We start from the raw sequence: 18,927 nt of genomic DNA, 5'->3' as shown, positions 1-18,927 counted from the left end.
CTTCCACAAACTCAGCCTGAGGTCAATACTGCACATTTGATGGCAGGACAGAGCCACGAACCTGCAAGTCCTTGACAGAGTAGGAACCACAAGCACTGAAGATTTGCTGGACAGGGCACGTCATGCGAATGGAGGAGTCAGGAGTCCCTAAGCCATTCGTCTACGGTGAACTCTCCCAGGGCAAAAGGACTCAAGGTAGGCCTCGCAAGAAGTATAAAGACTGCATTAAGGCCAGCTTTGCACATGCTGGATTAAAGCCAAAGCAGCTAGAGCAGCATGCAGAAGACTAAACAGGCTGGCATGCTCTTGTATGACATGCGTATAACAACTTTGAAGAGCGGCGATGAGAGGAGGAAAGCAACAGCTGCACCGACAGAGCCAGGACAGTTCTCTTACTCCTACTGTGAATGCCTATGCTGTTCAAGGCTTGGACTGCGAGTCCACAACTGAGAAGCCTGTGCAAGCTCAAGACGTCATTGTCAGGCATGATGGACTACCAAGAAGCCCTTAGACTTGGCATTAGTAGCAAAGGAAAGAGCAAAAAGGAAGTCAATGCTATAAATCCATGTTTCTCCTTGACAGACAATGCCAATCAAAAGGTCAAATGAAGTCATGAGTAGATGATGAGAGAACTAAGTGGCCCAATGTCAGTCTATGTTGACTAACTGTAGCCACCATTGTAGTCAGTGGGAATTCAGTATTCTGCATTTTCGAATATCAGGCAGTTATTTTTGATTCGTGTTTTAGACCACCTCAGTTGACAAGGATAATTTAGATTGCATAGTGGGACAAGCTTTCTAACTACAAGGATAGTCATGTATTAGAACAGGCTTTCAAGAGAGATCTTGGAATCTTGGTCACTGGAGGTTTTTAAGAATATTAGAATAACACCTGTCCAGGATGACTTGTCTGTTTGATCCTGCCTCAGAAGGTAGGACTGGATTAGATGACCTCTCAAGGTTCCTTCCAGTCTTACATTTCTTTGATTTTTAGCACCAGACACTGATACTGTATCTTGATTCCAGTAGATTTAATTGAGCATTCTTCTGTGGCATGTGGATGAGGAATCTTCTAGAGTAGGGGTGGGCAATATGCAGCCTGTGGACTGGACACAGTTTGTGAGGCACGGGTTGGCCCTCCACTTTATGCAGCTCCCATTGGCTGGGAACAGTGAACTGTGGCCATCAGGAGTTGTGCGTGGCTGTGCCTGCAGACACTCAGTTAAATAAAGTACCTGCAAGCCTTGGGGAGCTGGAAATCAGGGGGCAGCCTGGTTCCTGTCTCCCCTGCCTTGCATAAAAATTTGAGTTACATGGACGTGGCAGAACACACCCCCTGATTAACTCAGGGGTTTACTGTAGTCCAATTGGCAGCATCTTTGTTTTGGTTTTCTACTAGTCTTAGCCTATTGTCCTCAAATTGTTAGTCACTTACATATAATATCTTTAAATCTGTATCTTTTCATTCAGTATTAGTAATATCTTGGAATTGTGTTACTATAATATTACATGTCTAATTAGTTTTCCCTCCCCAGTGTACGCTGTGTGTGTGTGTGCTAGATTTTGCATTCTCAGGTAGTTCACTGCATTACAGTACTGCCCAAGTGCAGGTTCTACACATTCACTAGTCTTTTCAAGTTGAGCTGAAATGCAGTCTTTTCTCAAAGTTTCACTTCTACGCTTTTGTTGATCATAATCAGAAGGTGTGCAGGAAAAAGGGTGCAAGTCTAGAAACAACTGTTTTTTGTCTTAAAAGTGGTAATTATTTTTAACGCCCCGTGCCTCTGTTTCCCCCATGCTTTACATTGCTACCCAGTGGGAAATGGGGGTCCCCAATCCCACAAATCCCCTCCCCATCCCCAGGCTTAACCCTTCTCAGACCCAAACCTGCACACTTCTCCCCCCACCAAGGATTAACCCGCCTCAGCTGATGAGCTTTGCCAGCTCTGTGTGCTGCTGCTGCTGCTCCTCTGCAACTGCTGCCTCCTTCTCAGCAGGGCTCCATGGTTTCAGCAGGGGCAGACTTGGCTGCTCCTCCCTCCAGCTCTCCTGCAGGCTTAGCACTTCCCCCACCTGCAGCACAGGTGGCCCCCTGCCCTGCCACCGCTGAAATAATGGAACTACCTTTAATTGGTTTAATGGCCGGATCTCTCCTGCCATTCTGCCAGCTGTTAAATGAATTACATTTAGTGCCATTATTTCATCGGCAGCAGGGCAGGGAACTGCAAGAGAAAGCAGCAGCAGCAGCATCTGGAGCCACAAGTGAGCCCTTAAAGAGCTGCACCTCTAGTGTGCGGCTTAGTTCCATAGCCTAGACTGGAGTGGCCATGTAGAAAGTGGTCCAGAGTCATTCTACAGACTTGGGAATGGCTGGGTTAGAAGCATAGTTTCCAAGATTTTGGGGAAGATTTGAGGTGAACATGGTTAGCATGAACTGGCACAATTGTGATAGAGAGCAGGAGTGAGCACACCTTTTACATCAGCCCTCACTTTACTTCCCCGCTGTTAGCAGGGCCTCCCTGACCTGTCTAATGTAAGCCAAAAAGACAGAAATTTTGGTTATGTTGATATGAAAACCCCCTTTTGGCACATGTAAAAACTTCAGGTGGTATATAAATGTCCATACACATGCAGAAAAACAGTAACATATTTCAACATTTTTAATGAGATGAATGAGCCTGATTGATCAGCCATCAGCCAATCATACTGCTCCTCCCTTAGAGAATTTCACATCCCCAGTCCCAGTCTCCCACTTTGGTCACTCTGATCAAGAGGACTGAGCTGGCAATTGGGAGTCCTTGGGGTTATTGACTCTATCCTGGACTTGCTGAGTGACCTTGAGGAAATCATTTAACCTACTTGTTCCTCAGTTGTCCCAGGGATAATATTTAGAGAGGGCTTTCAGGTCTGTGGATGAAAAGGGTTTTATAAAAGTCAAACTTTTTTCTTCTTCTTTTTTTTGTAGACTGTACTGAATAGCAAGTGTAGAGGGAAATGGTGATTTGTGGGGGGGGCATGGGGAGGAGGGGTCCTTGGATTTTTTTTTTTGGGGGGGGGAATCTTTTTTTGTGCCAAAAGGAACAATTACAGGGATGAGGTTAGTTGAGTTTGTATAAAATGTGTCCTTGGCCTACTATATTGTTAAAGGGATTGCATAGCCATATATTGTAAAAACTGGTTTTTAGTACTCAACCAGTTTTTCCAATTTGCTGTTTTTAATTGTACTACAATTTTTAATATCTCCAATTTTGGTTTTAAAACATCAGTCTTTTTATTTTTTAAGGGACACATTTTTTAAGCAAGTGTAAAAGTGAAATGTTGCTTTTTGGTATGTTCATAAGCATTCTGTGAACAGATTTCCCTTCCACTGTGTAAAAGCTGTTTGCTTGTTTTTAAGCCGTATGAAGTTCTTACCTGAGCACAGGCTGTTTACAGAGTAAAAACATTACTGTGCAAAAATTCTGGGGTGTTTGTTGGTGTTAATCATTCCTTACTGATAACTGTAGGGTATTGATGACAGATTTTTATTTGCATTTGAAGTGTGCTGCTGAGCCATAAGAGGTTGCTAAGAGTTGTCAGATGACACTCGCTCACATGAGAGCCATTAAGAGGGTGTTGCAGCCAGTGTTAGGACAGCCTGGCAGCTAAGGGTGAGTCTGTGCGAAAGCACCTATGCTCTTTCTTTTAGAGGCCATATGGTTTGGTCTTGTGACCAAATAAATAATTGCCAGCTACATAATCACACACCAGGAAACAAAGGTAGTTAAAATCAATATTAACTGCTGTATCTGCTGACCGCCTTGTACCAGACTGGGTGGAAAATCTCCAGCAGCAGAAGATAATCTTGGATGGGCTTTGAAAGTTCTGTGTGATGGACTTATGTGGGTTAAATACTACATTACATGGGATATAATTGTCTTCCTTAATTATTGGTTGAAAGAACATGCTACTCTTGTACTGAAAAAAGAAACCTAGTGAATTGCTGCAAAAGGCTTGGTTGAATTTCTTCTCTGCAAGAAAATGTGGTTGCTAGATGCTGAGCCATAGCGAAGCAACTCACTTAAAGCTGTCTTGTAAGTTCAGTGTTTTCAAGGATCTTTGAGAAAGTACGTCTGCACGGAGAAGATGTGTGGAGGTACTCCAAAGACTGCACAGAGCGCAGGAGGGCAAATAGACCTAGCAAGAAACAGCGATGGTGCTTCTTGCCCAGTGGGAAGTAATATCTCAAATGCGGGACTGGCTAAAAAACCTTTGGTGGCAGAAGAGAGCATCACGTGTCGAAACAGGTAAGGTTAGATGGTTGTTTAAATTTGAGCTGTTTAGATTTGAGAACGCTTTAAAACATTATTTTGAGATGATACAAACTGAAGTTTCACTGCAGCAAATATTGAATGAGCTGTTGGACTAGTGATGTCTTTTGAATGCATTTCAACTATACTCAGTAAAAGAGTTTTTTCTTTTAATCCCATGTTGGGTGGGAAAGATGGACAGAATTTTGCTGCATCTTAGCGTTAGAAAACAATACAACTTGGAATTCCTGTACAGTTTGCCCTTAAGAATTCTGTTCATTGAATAAAAACATCACTACAAAGGAAATAATAACAGAGAGTAAGCCGTGCTAGTCTATACACTATCAAAACAAAAAGCAGTCAAGTAGCACTTTAAAGACTAGCAAAATAGTTTATTAATAAACTATTAATAAACCTAATAAAATTATTAATATTAATAAACTATTACTAAACCTAATAAACTATTTTGCTAGTCTTTAAAGTGCTACTTGACTGCTTTTTGTTTTGACAAAGGAAATAAGTTTGTTTTGCTTGCAAAATAGGCCAGCTGGTGGGTGTTCTATTTTATATTTTACTGGAAATGAAACCAAGTGCCTAAAATGCTATGAAGTTAACAAATTCAAAATCTGTTTTCCAAGTAGGGCTTTCTAATTCTGGATGGGCCATAATCCAAAACTCTTCATTGGTTACTGAGACTAAATTTATGACCCTTAGTACAAATTGTGTATACATGTAATCTGGGTCCTAAATGACCATAGCTGAAAAATCTTAGTAATTTCAGCTGTAGCACAAACTTTCTTTCCCTTCCTAAGACCATTTCTGATCTTTGCCTGCCCGATGTCAGTGGGTCAGTCAGTAACATTTTTCAGGGGAAGGGGGGAGAAAGTGGTGAAATGAGGGGAACATTTGCTTCAGTTACTGAACATCTCCAGGACCAAATCCTTCTCCATAAACTTTTACTTCGTAGTGATGTTTTTAATCAATGAATAAAACTTGTAAGTGGAAACTGTTATGTTCCCAGTTGTATTGTTTTCTTACGCTACTGTGCAACTAAACTGTGTCACTGTTTCCCTTCCAACCTGAGTTTAAAAATAGAAGCTTTCTTACTAAGTATACTTGACTTGTGTTCAAAATGACATCACTATACCAACAGCTCATTCTGTATTTGGTCCATTTGTACCATCTCAAAATAATGTTTTTAAAGCACATTGAAATACTTCTCCAATCCAAACAAATGGGTTGCTGTTCAGCTGGAATATACACAGATTTCAGAATATGTTTGGCTGTTGTGAAGGTCATCTGGCTTTGTTTGTTGAGATCAGAGTTCAGTTGACCCCTGCAAGGAATTGATGATTTAAAAACAGGACAGTAGACCCCCTAGTTATGCAAGGGTTGCGTTTCTGGGCAACTTCATGTAACTCAAATTTTGTGCAAGTTGAGGGGGATCCGGGAACCAGTGCTTTGAGAACAACAAGTCGTCCTGTGGCACCTTATAGACTAACAAATATTTTGGAGCATAAGCTTTCATGGGCAAAGACCCACTTTATCAAATGCATGAGTGGGGGAGTGGTTTCAGAGGAGTATTTAAAGAGTGGAGTCCCAGTAAAAGGAGGGCCAGAGCTGACAAGGTCTATTCAGCAAGGTGAAAGTGGCCCATTATCAACAGCACGTATCAAATGTCAGAGTCTAATGGGGAGATATTAACACCCAGGGCAGAGAAGCTGCTTTTGTAAAGTGCGAGCCACTCCCAGTCTCTGTTTAATCCTTGGTTAATGGAGTCAAATTTGAAAATAAATTGCAGCTCTGGGATTTCTCTCTCCATTTGATTTTTTTTAAATTTCTTTGTTTCAGGACTGCCGCTCTCAAATCTGTCTAGGGAGATTGAAGTGTTGTACATTACTGTTCCTGATGTCTGATTTATGTCCATTTTTTTCTTTTACACGGACACTGTCCAGTTCAGCCAATGTAAATTGCAGTGGGGCACTGCTGGCACATGGTGGCATATATTATATTAGTAGAGGTGCTGGTAAAGGAGCCCCTGATGGTATGCTTGATGTTAGATCCTGTGATGATGTCACTGTTGTAGATATGTGAACAGAGTTGGCAGCGAGGATTGTTGCAGGGGCTGGTTCCAGGCTTAGAGTTACTGGTTTGTGATCTATAGTGGCTGGTAAGGATTTGTTTAAGATTGGCAGGCTGCCTGTAGCCAGGGACAGGTCTGTCTCCCAGGGTCTGTGAGAGTTGAAAGATCACTGTTCTGGATGGGTTGCAGACTGCTGATGATGTGTTGAAGAGGCCTTAGGTGTGGGCTGTATGTGATGGTCAGTGGTGTTCTCTTGTTTTCCTTGTGAGGCCTGTCTTGTAGCAGGTGGCTTCTGGGTACCTGTCTGGCTCTGTCAATCTGTTTCCTCACTTCCTTAGGTGGGTATTGTAGTTAGAGGAAAGCTTGGTAAAGGTCTTGTAGGTGTTTGTCTCTGTCTGATGGATCAGAGCAAATACGGTTGTACCTGAGTTCCTGGCTGTAAACCATGGATTGTGTAGTATGCCCTGGATGGAAGCCGAAGGCGTGTAGATAAGCAGAGCGGTCTGTGGGTTTTTGGTATAGGGTGATATTTATGTGACCGTCACTTATCTGCACAGTAGTGTCCAGGAAGTGAATCTCTTGTGTGGACTGGTCCAGGCTAACGTTGATGGTGGGGTGGAAACTGTTGAAATCACGGTGGAACTCTTCAAGAGCCGCCTTCGCATGGGTCTAGATGATGAAGATGTCATCAATGTAGCACAGGTAGAGGAGGGGCGCTAGGAGATGAGAACTGAGAAAGCGTTGTTCCAGGTCAGCCATAAAAATTTTGGCATACTGGGGGGCCATGCATGTGCCCATAGCAGTGCCACCGATTTAAAGGTATAATGTGTTCTCAAATCTGAAATAATTGTGGGTGAAGACAAAGTCACAAAGCTCTGCCACCATTTGTGCCTCAGTCTCATCAGGGATAATGTTCCTAACAGCTTGGAGTCCATCTTCATGTGGGATATTGGCGTAAAGGGCCTCCACATTCATGGTGGCCAGGATGGTGTTTTCAGGAATGTCACCAATGGATTGTAGTTTCCTCAGGAAGTTGGTGGTATCTCAAAGAAAGCTGGGGGTGCTTGTAGCATAGGGTCTAAGTAGAGAGTCCACATATCCAGACAATCCTGCGGTGAAGGTGCGAATGCCTGAGATGATGGGGCGTCCGGGATTCCAAGGTTTATGGATCTTGGGTACCAGGTAGAATAAACCTCGTTCAGATTTATTCTAACATGGCTACCTCTCTGATACTAGAAACCAGGGCTGTTCAGTTTCCTGGCTCCCACAGTGGTGCGGCTGTGTCACCCGGCTCCTCCAACTGGGGGAAGCCAGGGAGAATTTGTGGCAGCTTCTCCCCAGCTTCCCTCAGGTGGGGGCTCCAGGGGCTGGAATGAGTCAAAATTGCATATATTGGGCATTTACTGTATGCTGGGTAAGGTGTCTAGGTATTTGCACCTTTCTATTTATCATTTGGAGTGCAGTAGGGTGAAATTATCAATTTTTAACTTGTGACCAATATTAAAAGAAATATGTAGAATTTAATTGATTTAACATCTTGATCTAGCTTTACATTTTCCGAAGCAACTGGCATTACACTTCTAGTTTGTTTAAAAAAATCTTATCCTTCAGAGCATAGTAATGTACACATGGAAAATAATATAGTAACTAAGTGTATTTCTTGACACAGCAATCAGGGTTTTTAAAAAGCAGATAAATTTTCTCCTAAGCAGAAGAGGTCATATCTCCAAGTATAGGCTCTCTTACATATAGCATAAGACATCTGAATAAGCCTAAGAAAGCAGCTTTGCTACCATTTTTGGAAGGGTGAGTGTTGTTGGGTTTTTGTTTAACATAATTCTAATTAGCAGCCTAATGGAAAAACCCTGAATAAGTTAGCTTTTAGTTAAGCATTTCTTCCCCCCGCCGCCCCAAAAAAATCTAAATATGGTCTTTGTTATACTGAGTGTATGATGTTACCACAAACAGATTTTGAAGCATGTTATTTATGTATTAACTATGGAAAAGCTATATGAACATTGAATATTTTTCTAAAATTTGAAATGATTAGTTCTAGCATCTTTCCTATACACTGGGATGATCTGCTTCTACCCAGCATTGCCAGTTTTTAGTCTGCCTGAAGCTTGCCCAAGGGCAGTGTTTCTTAAACTCTGTTCCACAGAACACTGGTGTTCCGTGAACGACTCGCAGGTGTGCTTCAGGCTCGACGCTTGTTTGATATCACATGCTGATGGCATATATTTTCTGTTATTAAAATCAGATACAATGTTACTTCTTCATTGCTATGATACCTGATTAAAGTACTTCGTTTTTGATTTTGCTGTGTATGTTGCAGTTTGACTTTCCTTTTGTCTGACAACATTTTTTTGTAAGAAAGTTTTCCATAGATGTTCTGCATTAAAAATATTATTTGTTCCATGGTCTCGATAGCATTTAAGAAACACTGCCCTAGCGCCCTCTTTGTATATCACACCACCTCATTTTTGTTTAGTTCCAACTGTCTCAAAGTGAACTTAGTATGAAAATTAAAACTTTCAGTATTAAGCAGGTGTCCAAAAATAGCCCTAATGCTTGCTGGGTCTTGTATAATGTCTGTGAAGTTCCCTATAGCAGCTAGGTAATTGCAGACAGCTGATCCATCTGTTAATAGAGAACAGTGAATACAGAACAAAAGTAAATAGCTATTTTGAATTTCTCAACTGAGCACATGTAGATGTAGCTACTGAAGCATATCCATGACTAGATTATGCATTGAAATTGAAGAACTGGAAACATGCTTTAGAACTGATTAAGCACCATGCTTTCCTAAATTTTTCTGTAAATAGTGTGAAATGAATTAATAGAATTTTTTTAGTGGTTTGTGAGTAAACAATTGAGTTACACTTGGCATTCTCTTTGGACTTCAGGATAAAAGTATAAATTCTCTATTTTGAGTATTCTTTCTCAGCAATTTAGAAATCAGTGATGCAAGAGAGGGTGGGTTTTCTTTTCCAACAAGCCCTTAAACAAAATAAATGTGCATTACACATCAGCAGATAATTTGCCAGAGCACAAGTTTGCTATAATTTACATGGACTCATTCCTGCAATGCTAAATTATATTATAGTTGAGGGGAAATTCTCTTGCATGAGGCTAAGCCTAAAATAGGCTTTCATAAAAAGGATGAAATTGGTCAATAGATAGTTACAATAGTAATGGTTATATTTAATGTATATCAAATGCAATGACCTACAAAGCAGTGTATAAGACTCCAGGGCACCAAAAGTGTAGGAAATGATTGAATAATCAGACAGTAAAGTGCTGGAGCTGTGCGTTATGTGAAACAGCCTAGATGATACAGTAGGGAAATACAGCTATCTGCTTTTGTGAAGGGGGAAAAGTGCTAGTTATGTGAGAATCTTATGTGAGGAATTCCACAAGAACATGACACTACTGTGTGTGTTTCCATGCATATTTGAAGGATAGGTGATCTGTCCATTATTATAATGAGATTATTTCTGTAGTGTGAAACCAGACTGTTAAAGAAATATTTCCCTGCTTTTCCTTCCCCTGTGTAATTAGGAATATTAAAATTTGTTCTGTCAAAATAAAACACCACAAAATAATTTGAGAAGCGTTCTCTGAAGTTCCTTCTTTCGATTCAGCATATTATGTATAATTAGTGCAGTCCCCTCTCATGCAAGAGTCGTTATCTGCTTGACAGAGGCTTAGGTAACATCACCTGAATGGGCTAATATCTAGAGTTCAAAGTTGTCAGTTTGTATTGATTTCTAATTGTTTTTAGTGTGTGGTGTATCTGTGATTGGAAAACCTGGATGCAGTGCCTAAGCGGCTGATAACATATAATGAACTGGACTGAATTTTAGCTTTCTTGGACAAAGGCTATTGCCTTACTGTCTGAGGCCTGGTTTACACTAGGAATCAAAATCAATCCCAGATACACAATTCTAGCCATGCCACCAGAGCAGCTAGAATCTATGTATCAGGGTAGACTTTGTACCCTGGTGTAGGTCAGGACTCTTCAAGCTCACTCCCACATCCCTTATGCCACGCAGTAGTGTGGAGTACCAGCGTCAATGGCTGAGCCCAGAGAGATCAATTTTGCCACATCTTCACTGATGCAGAAAAATCAAACTGGAGATCAATGGCAGCATGGCTGATCATCCAGTAAGCAGAGATTCACCCTAAGTGTGTGTCTTTGATGGTCATGTAAAAAATACATGAGGCAGTATGGGGAAACTTGCATCCGTAGGTAGATAAAGCAGCCAGCTTGGTACATATTTGGAGCTTTACAATTTATTCAAGATATTGCATGCATAGATTACATTTTGTTTGTTTTAAAGGAGTGTGGGTCCCCCTTTCAGTAGATTAGCACTATGGTTTCTGAGGCTGCATCTATACCATGAGGTAAAATTGAATTTAAAGGAGTTAGATTGATATTAAAATGTCACTGTGTTCACTATAAATACTATTAGCTTGTCATTATTATGGGATAGGTATGGCGTCAATTTTGAATTTAAAATTTCAAATAAAGGCTAGTGTGGAAGCACCATGTCCTTAAATAGAATATATTAGCCCCCAGAATTGTCCCATATGTATCCCACAAAGCTACTCAGTGACCCTCCATGTATGGCTGCTTCCTTCTCCACTGCTTTCCATCCAGGTGCGCCAGAAGAAGGTCACAGGAAGCCCGTGAATTTTTGATTGAATTTGAATTTGAATTCATCAGCTCCCAGGCCTGCAAATATAAAGGGCTCCCATTATGAAAAAATTCCTTTACCTGTCACATTGCACTGCATTGGTAGCAATCGCATTATTAGCCATCTACTGCAATCATGAGCACTTAGGGTAGTGATCTGCCTAGTACTTCTCAGGGTCACAAGAGAGCCCCAGCGTGGACCCACCAGGATATTCTGGATCTTCTTACAATTTGGGGAGACCAGTGGGTGGCAAAGAGACTTCGGGTAGCCAAGAGAAATGCAGCAGTGTTGCAAAAGATGACCGTTCGAGGTTACTCATGAGAGCTCTATGCAATACCAGGTGAAGGTGAAAGAACTCCAGCAAGCCTATCAAAAAATCTGGGAAGCCAACCAGTGTTGAGGGGCAGCTCCACAGGCCTGTTGCTGTTATGAACAGCTGCACATACTTATGCGGAGCAACTCCATTATGGATCCTGGTCTTAATTATGACACTTGTGGAGGCCCTGGTCTGGAGTTCTGGGTGAGCCAAGAGGAGCTGGGTGCCCCTGAGGAAGAGAGCAACGGAGAAGAGGAAGGGGGCAATGAGCAGGGGACAGAGGAAGTTGTTCCCGACAGCCTGGAGCCCTTCACCATACACCTGGAACTGAGTCCCTCCATGCTAGTCACCTCCACACTGGTCCTGAGCCCCCTGGACCAAGCTGTTCAGTGAGTATTTATTCTGCAGGCTAGAAGCGGGTTGTGGGTTGGCTATAGGTATAGCATTGGGTAGGGACACAGGTTTGGTATGGTTCTGTGCCTATCAGAAAAGCGTGTTAATGTTCCTTGGGATGGAGCGCTTCTCCTTTTTTGGAGAGCTCCTTGAGGGCCTCATCCAGGCATTCTTGTATTTTTTTTTCCAAGAGGTTCTTGGGCAGTCCTGACTTGTTGCAGCTTCCATGGTACCACATCTTGCTATGCAAGACAACCAGATAGCGATCTGGTGTCATGGCACCACACAGCATTTTAGCAAATTTTCTGGGCTTTTGGTCACACAGCATGAGCAGGTGTTCGTTCTCCATATATTTTAGTGTTAGGAGGGTGATATCTTCTTTGGCAATCTACTGAAGCACAGGAATTTGCATTGGATTATTTTTAACATGCTTCCTGCCCCTTTACCTTTGCTTGCAGCAGCTGGTGGGTGCTCTGTTCTCCACCCCCCCAATGTGGCTTGCAGCCTCTGTGGGGCTTATCCTCTCCCATGTCCCTTTCTTTAGATATTTTTAAGGTATTTTGTTTTTATTCTTTTTTTATTTTACCTGGATTCCCCTCAAGCAACTGTCCATGCAGCTGTAATTCAGCCCTTCCCCACCATCCCCTCTCCCCAGCTTGCTCACTGGGGAGGATTGCTCCAGGACTGTCTGAAAAAAATTTTCCCCTGTCCCAGGACACCTGCCTTCCCCTGCTTTGCAGTGCTCCCTTGCCCCCGAAAAACAGACAGTTACTTATAGCTTATCAGGTCCACAAAGAAATGTGCTGGATAAGTGATGGCGAATGATGTATTGTGAAACACAGGTTTACTATCCCATCCTTAATAAGCCTTTAGCAGCCTTCAGAAAAGAAACTTTCCCTGATAGTAGATGCAGAGACCCATTCATTCCATTTGAAAGCACATTATGTGAACTGTATCTTAATTTTGACCTTCACTTTCCAGATGCCATGCCCAGCGGAGGAGAGAGGAACAGAAAGAGAAAGAGGTGCAAGTAGGATACTGTCCTGCAGCACATGGAGCAGAACACACTGAGCTGACAAAGAACACTGCCCAGTGGCATCATAGTACAGCTTGGTGGCGTCAGACAATGCTAGACTTCCAGCAACAGCAAGCAACAAAGCAGACTGAGGCCTCAGGAAAGCTCCTAACAGCAGTTTCAGAGCAAACAAGGGTCCTGCGCTCCCTGCTGCAGCTGTAGAGGGACTCAACACAGCACTGCAAGAGCTGATACCTGCTATCAGCTACCCGAGTCCCCTGAAGAGAGGTCGCCTACCCCCTGTTGTCATGGGTCCCCGAAAGCGTGGAGGGAGGGCAAGGATAGCCTGCTGTTCCAGCCCCAAGGGCCACTGCAAAAGGCTATTCAAGCACCCTTAACAATGCTGCTTTTCCCTGCCATTTAAACTCCTCCTTTCTCCCCACCCCAAATAAAATCATTCCTTTGAGCTTGGTGTGATTTTTTTTTTTTTTTTGTGGCATACAGGAGTGGTAGGGAACAAAAATCATAGTAGGGGTTGGGGGAGGACTGAAGGCACAGCTGCCTGCTGCTACACCCAGGTCCACAGCAGACTTGTGGTCCAGGGAACCCAAGCAGGTTGGGGGAGTGCTGAAGGCACAGTTGCCCTCCACTGTGCCCAAGTCTGCAGCAGATGCATGGCACAGGGACCTGGGCAGCTTGGGGATGGGCTGAAGGCACAGCTGCATGCCAAATGCATTCTACTTACTGCATCCCTTCCACCAAGTAAAAGCATTCATTCATTAAGACATGGTATGATTTATTGGCATTACGACAGAGAAATACATGGTTAGCATGTGTGTTACAGATCATTTATGAAGCTGTGTTTTAAAGTGCCCCTTCCTGCTGCTGTCTCAGTGTGGTTACTGGTGGAAGGTTGTGTAAGCAGCTGTGAGTAAGCCCTGCCTGTGGCCTCAGCTTTGGAATTCCAGATGGACGGGAAAGTCTCCCGCCTGGATTCACAAATGTTGCACAAAATGGCACATGCTGTAATCATGGTAGGGACATTACCTTCTGAAAGGTCAAAACGGGTCAGTATGCATCTGAACCTCGCTTTTAAATGGCCAAAGGCGCATTCAACCACCATTCTGCACCTGCTGAGTCTGTGATTGAAGTTTTCCTTGCTGGGGTCCAGGGCTTCTTTGTAGGGCCTCAAAATGCAAGGGAGCTGAGAATAAGCAGGGTCTTCCAATATTACAATTGGCATCTCAACATTACAAATCATGCTTTTCTGGTCTGGGAAATAAGTCCCACCCAGGAGCTTTCTGTACAACCCAGAATTTCAGAATATGTGCACGTCATGAACCCTCCCTGACCATCCAGTGTTGATGTTGTTGAAACAACCTTTGTGATCTACCAACCACTGCAACACCATCAAGAAGTATCTCTTTCGGTTTATATACTTAGAGGTCAGGTGGTCTGGGGCCATGATGGGAATGTGCATGCCATCTATTGCCCCACTGCACTTAAGAAACCCCATGGCAGCAAAGCCATCTACTATAGTCTGTACATCTCCCAGGGTCACAGTCTTCCTGAGGAGATTCCCAGAGATTGCGTTGCCCACCTGAATCACTGCGGCCCCCATAGTAGATCTGCCCACCCCAAATTGATTTGCCACTGACCCATAATTGTTGGGTATTGCAAACTTTCACGGTGTGATTGCCACTCACTTCTGAACCGTTAAAGCAGTCCTCATTTTTGTGTTGCTGTGCTTCAGGGCAGCAGCCAGCACATCACAAAGTTCCATAAAAGTGGACCTTCACATGTGAAAGTTCTGCACCCACTGCTGGTCGTCACAGGACTCCAAAACAATGTGGTCCCATCAGTGTATATTGATTTCATGAGTCCAAAACCGCTGCTGCACTGTCACCCATGCATCCAGGGCAGCCAGCAGCTGTGAGTTCTTGGACCACAGTTGAGAGATTTGCTCTTCCAAACCATCATTACAACAAGAAGTCTTGTGGCACCTTATAGACTAACAGACATTTTGGAGCATAAGCTTTCGTGGGCGAAGACCCGCTTCATCAGATGCATGAGTGGGGGGGGTGGTTTCAGAGGGGTATTTAAAGAGTGGGGTCCCAGTAAAAGGGAGGGCCAGAGCTGACAAGGTCTATTCAGCAAGGTGGAAATGGCTCTGCTCTGGGTGCTATCTTCCCATTAGACTCTGACAAAGGCTCACATCCCCTTGTCTGATCTGACTTGTTTTTAACTCTTTTGATAAGTACTGTTGGTACTGGGCCATTTCCACCTTGCTGAATAGACCTTGTCAGCTCTGGCTCTCCCTCTTACTGGGACCCCACTCTTTAAATACCGCTCTGAAACCACCACCCCCACTCATGCATCTGATGAAGCGGGTCTTTGCCCACGAAAGCTTATGCTCCAAAATATCTGTTAGTCTATAATGTGCCACAGGACTTCTTGTTGTTCTCGAAGCTACAGACTAACATGACTACCTCTCTGATACAAACCATCATTGTCATCATCGTCATCATCATCACCATCATCTTGATACTAAACCATCGCTGAACTTTGTAACTGAAGGTGAAATTGAGAAATGATGCGTTATGAGCTGAAGCACTTGGGGCTCCATGCTTGCACATGGCACATCACCTAACCACGTTGCCTGGTATATGGAGAGATTTATACTCTTGCTATCTGTGCTGCTCTGTAGATAAAAGATTACAGTGCGCATCTGTCATTCTAGCTTCTTACATAAGCTCAAATCCATGTGCGCTCTTTCACGACATAAAGTGAAAACTATTATTTGACCTAAGAAAGATACTCAAATCTCAGTACTCTCTCATATATAGTCTGACTGCCTGAAAGATTCAGAAGTATTGTCTCTCTTGTTTTTCTCTCTCCACCTTCTTCCTCATCTGATGCACCAATAATTTTTTTAGGCCCTGTTGCATTTAAATATACAATAGCTTTGTGAAAAATTCAAGAAAACTGCCTCCACATGCTATTTTAGAGAGGGATTTTCAAAGGAGAACAATACTACTTCTCGAAATGTGTTTTTAATACACAATTAAAATTATAAACATCTTTTCATTTCCACTTCTCTTAGAATAGTAACAGAGAGGGAGCTGTGCTAGTCTATATACTATTAAAACAAGAAAGCAGTCCAGTAGCACTTTAAAGGCTAATAAAATAATTTATTAGGTGAGCTTTCATGGGACAGACTCACTTCTTCAGACCATAGCCATACCAGAACAGACTCGATATTTAAGGCACAGAGACCCAAAAATAGTAATCAAGGTTAACAAATCAGAAAAATATTATCAAGGTGAGCAAATCAGAGAGTAGAGGGGCAGAAGGAGAGGGGGAGTCAACAATTAGATTAAGCCAAGTATGACCTAAAAAATTTCCATCCTGGTTCAAACCACATGTTGATGTGTCGAATTTGAATATAAAAGAGAGTTCAGCAGTCTCTCTTTCCAAAGGGTTGTGAAAACTCCTCTTCAGTAAGACTCAGACTTTCAGGTCGTTAACAGAATGGCCCACTCCATTAAAGTGGCGGCTGACTGGTTTGTGGATCCAGGAGTGTTTTTGTGTCTGTTTTATGCCTGTTAATTCTTAGTCTAAGAGAGTTTGAAGTCTGTCCAATATGCAAAGCATCTGGGCATTGCTGGCACATAATGGCATATATGATGTTAGTTGAGGAACATGAGAATGTGCCCGTGATTCTATGCATAACCTGGTTAGGTCCAGTGATGGTATCTCCAGAATAGATATGTGCACAAAGCTGGCAGCGGGCTTTGTTGCAAGGAAAAGTTCCAGGACTGGTGTTCCTGCTATATAGACTGTGGTTGTAGATGAGAATCCTCATAAGGTTGGGAGGTTGTCTGCAGGAGAGAACAGGCCTTCACCTAGGGCCTTCTGGAGTGTGGCATCCTGATTAAGAATAGGTTGTAGGTCTTCAGTAATGCATTGCAGTGGTTTGAGTTGGGGGCTGTAGGCGATGACCAGTGGTGTTCTGTTCTTGGCTTTTTTGGGCCTATCTTGGAGTAGCTGGTCTCTGGGTGTCTGTCTGGCCCTGTCGATTTGTTTTTTTTATTTCTCCTGGTGGGTAATTCAGGTTTATGAATATTTGGTAAAGATTTTGTAGTTTTTGGTCTCTGTCAGTAGGATCAGAGCAAATGTGATTGTACCTAAGGGCTTGACTGTAAACAATGGATCTAGTTATGTGTGCAGGATGGAAGCTAGAAGCATGTAGGTAAGTATAGTGATCAGTGGGTTTCTGGTAGAATGTGGTACTGATCAGGCCATCCTCGATTTGTACTGTAGTGTCCAGGAAATGTATCTCTCGCGTGGAGTAGTCGAGGCATAAGTTGATGGTGGGGTGTAGATTGTTAGTGTCTCTGTGGAATTCTTCTAGAGTCTCTATACCATGGGTCCAAATCATAAAGATGTCATCAATGTATCTTAAGTAGAGGAGGGGTAAAAGGGGACGAGAGCTGAAGAATCATTGTTCCAGGTCAGCCATAAATATATTAGCATATTGTGGGGCCATGTGAGTGCCCATAGCAGTTCCACTAATCTGGAGGTGTAAAAGTTGTCCCCAAATCAGAAATAATTGTGGGTGAGAGCAAAGTTACGGGGCGGGGGGAGGGTTAGCTCAGTGATTTGAGCATTGCCCTGCTAAAGCTGGGGTTGTGAGTTCAATCTTTGAGGAGGCCATTTAGGAATTGGAGCAAATAGATGTCAGGTATGGTGTTTGGTCCTACCAAGAGGGCAGGGGACTGGACTAGATGACCTCCCAAGGTCCCTTCCAGTTCCAGGAGATGTGTATCTCCATTATACAATTTTTTTATATATAGCACTTTAAAGACTAACAAAATGATTTATTGGGTGATTGAGCTTTTGAGGGACAGACCCACTTCTTCAGATCAATTTCATTTCCAATACAGACTGACATTTATAAGTACAGAGGACCAAACTGACGAATCAAATAGGAAGTGGGTGAGGAGTGGGGGCGCAGACTGGGCAAAACCTTCACCAAAGAATAAATTGGACACAGAGCAGATATCAAGAAACTCAATAGACATAAGCTATTTAGTGAACACTTCAGTGGAGTGGGCCATTCTGTTAAAGACCTGAGAATTTTTGTCCTGAATCCAAAAGAATTTACCAACAGATTAGAGCAAGAGATTTGTGAGTTAGAGTTCATATTTAAATTCAACACATTAACATGTGGTATGAACAGAGACATCAGCTACCTCACGCATTACAAGGACTGCTTCCCTTCCTTTGATGCTCGTAATTATCTGAGACAGGACAATTAACATCCCCCCACCTCTCACCCGCTTCCTTCAATCCTGTTTGATTTGTCAGTTTTTATTGCCCCCCCCTTTTTTTTTTTTTGGACCTCTATACTTATAAAATGTCAGTCTGTATTGAAAATGAAATTGATCTCATGAAGTCGGTCTGTCCCATGAAAGCTTATCACCAAATACATTATTTTGTTAGTCTTTAAAGTGCTACATTTCTGCTGCTTTGTTTTTTTGGAATACAGACTAACACCGCTACCTCTGTGTTAGTAAGCAGGATGTTACCATGTTACTGAATGAGCATCATTACCACATCCATGACATGCTGTTTCTAATGGTTTTATTTAATTGAGTGTAGTCTCATATTTAACAAACCAGGCATGTCTATGATCATTTAATTTTATTCACACTTAGTAGAGTTGTTGGATTTTTTGTTTGAAGTCCAAAATAAGAAATCAGTGTAAGAAGGTGAAGATATATTTCTAATCTTTAATCTTTCACTTAAGATATTTGACCACTTGAAAAAAAGCATAAAATAGCAGTAAATCTCCATAGTAGTCATTCTGTAATTAGAATGCTTGTAACAGTGTTTTGTTAACATATGTTGGTTAACCTAGGCTGAGGGCACAAAGTTTGCAGCCTCTTTGAACCCTGCAAGTTTGACGTTCAGAATTTACAGATTAAGACATAAAAAGGTTTTGAGAATTACTGAGACATGTTAATTATACATAGGTTTCACACCTACTAGCACAGAGTTCTTGTCTTGGTATCAGTACAGTTACCTACTGCAGTTGCTGTTGTTTCTGATCATGGTGCATTTATGTAT

General features: G+C 42.5%; 1 protein-coding gene across 6 annotated transcripts in view; it reads left to right on the top strand.

The window, feature by feature from the left end:
* The window catches only part of FNIP2 (folliculin interacting protein 2), a 97,657-nt gene that overhangs the window by 19,130 nt on the left and 59,600 nt on the right, over positions 1–18,927 (top strand). For 4 of the 6 annotated variants that reach the window (XM_074993120.1, XM_074993119.1, XM_074993117.1 and 1 more), the window contains exon 1: positions 3,645–4,285. The exons of the other annotated variants lie outside the window; for them this stretch is intronic. In XM_074993120.1, coding sequence (XP_074849221.1) covers positions 4,125–4,285 — 161 coding nt within the window. In that variant the 5' untranslated portion in view covers positions 3,645–4,124. Of the gene's footprint in view, positions 1–3,644; positions 4,286–18,927 lie in introns of those variants that run through there. 6 annotated transcript variants of the gene reach the window in all.

Source organism: Carettochelys insculpta, chromosome 4 (assembly GCF_033958435.1).
Source record: "Carettochelys insculpta isolate YL-2023 chromosome 4, ASM3395843v1, whole genome shotgun sequence".
NCBI classification, from domain to species: Eukaryota; Metazoa; Chordata; order Testudines; family Carettochelyidae; genus Carettochelys; species Carettochelys insculpta.
Note: the sequence above shows the minus strand (reverse complement) of the source record. Positions and strands in the feature narration are given on the sequence as shown.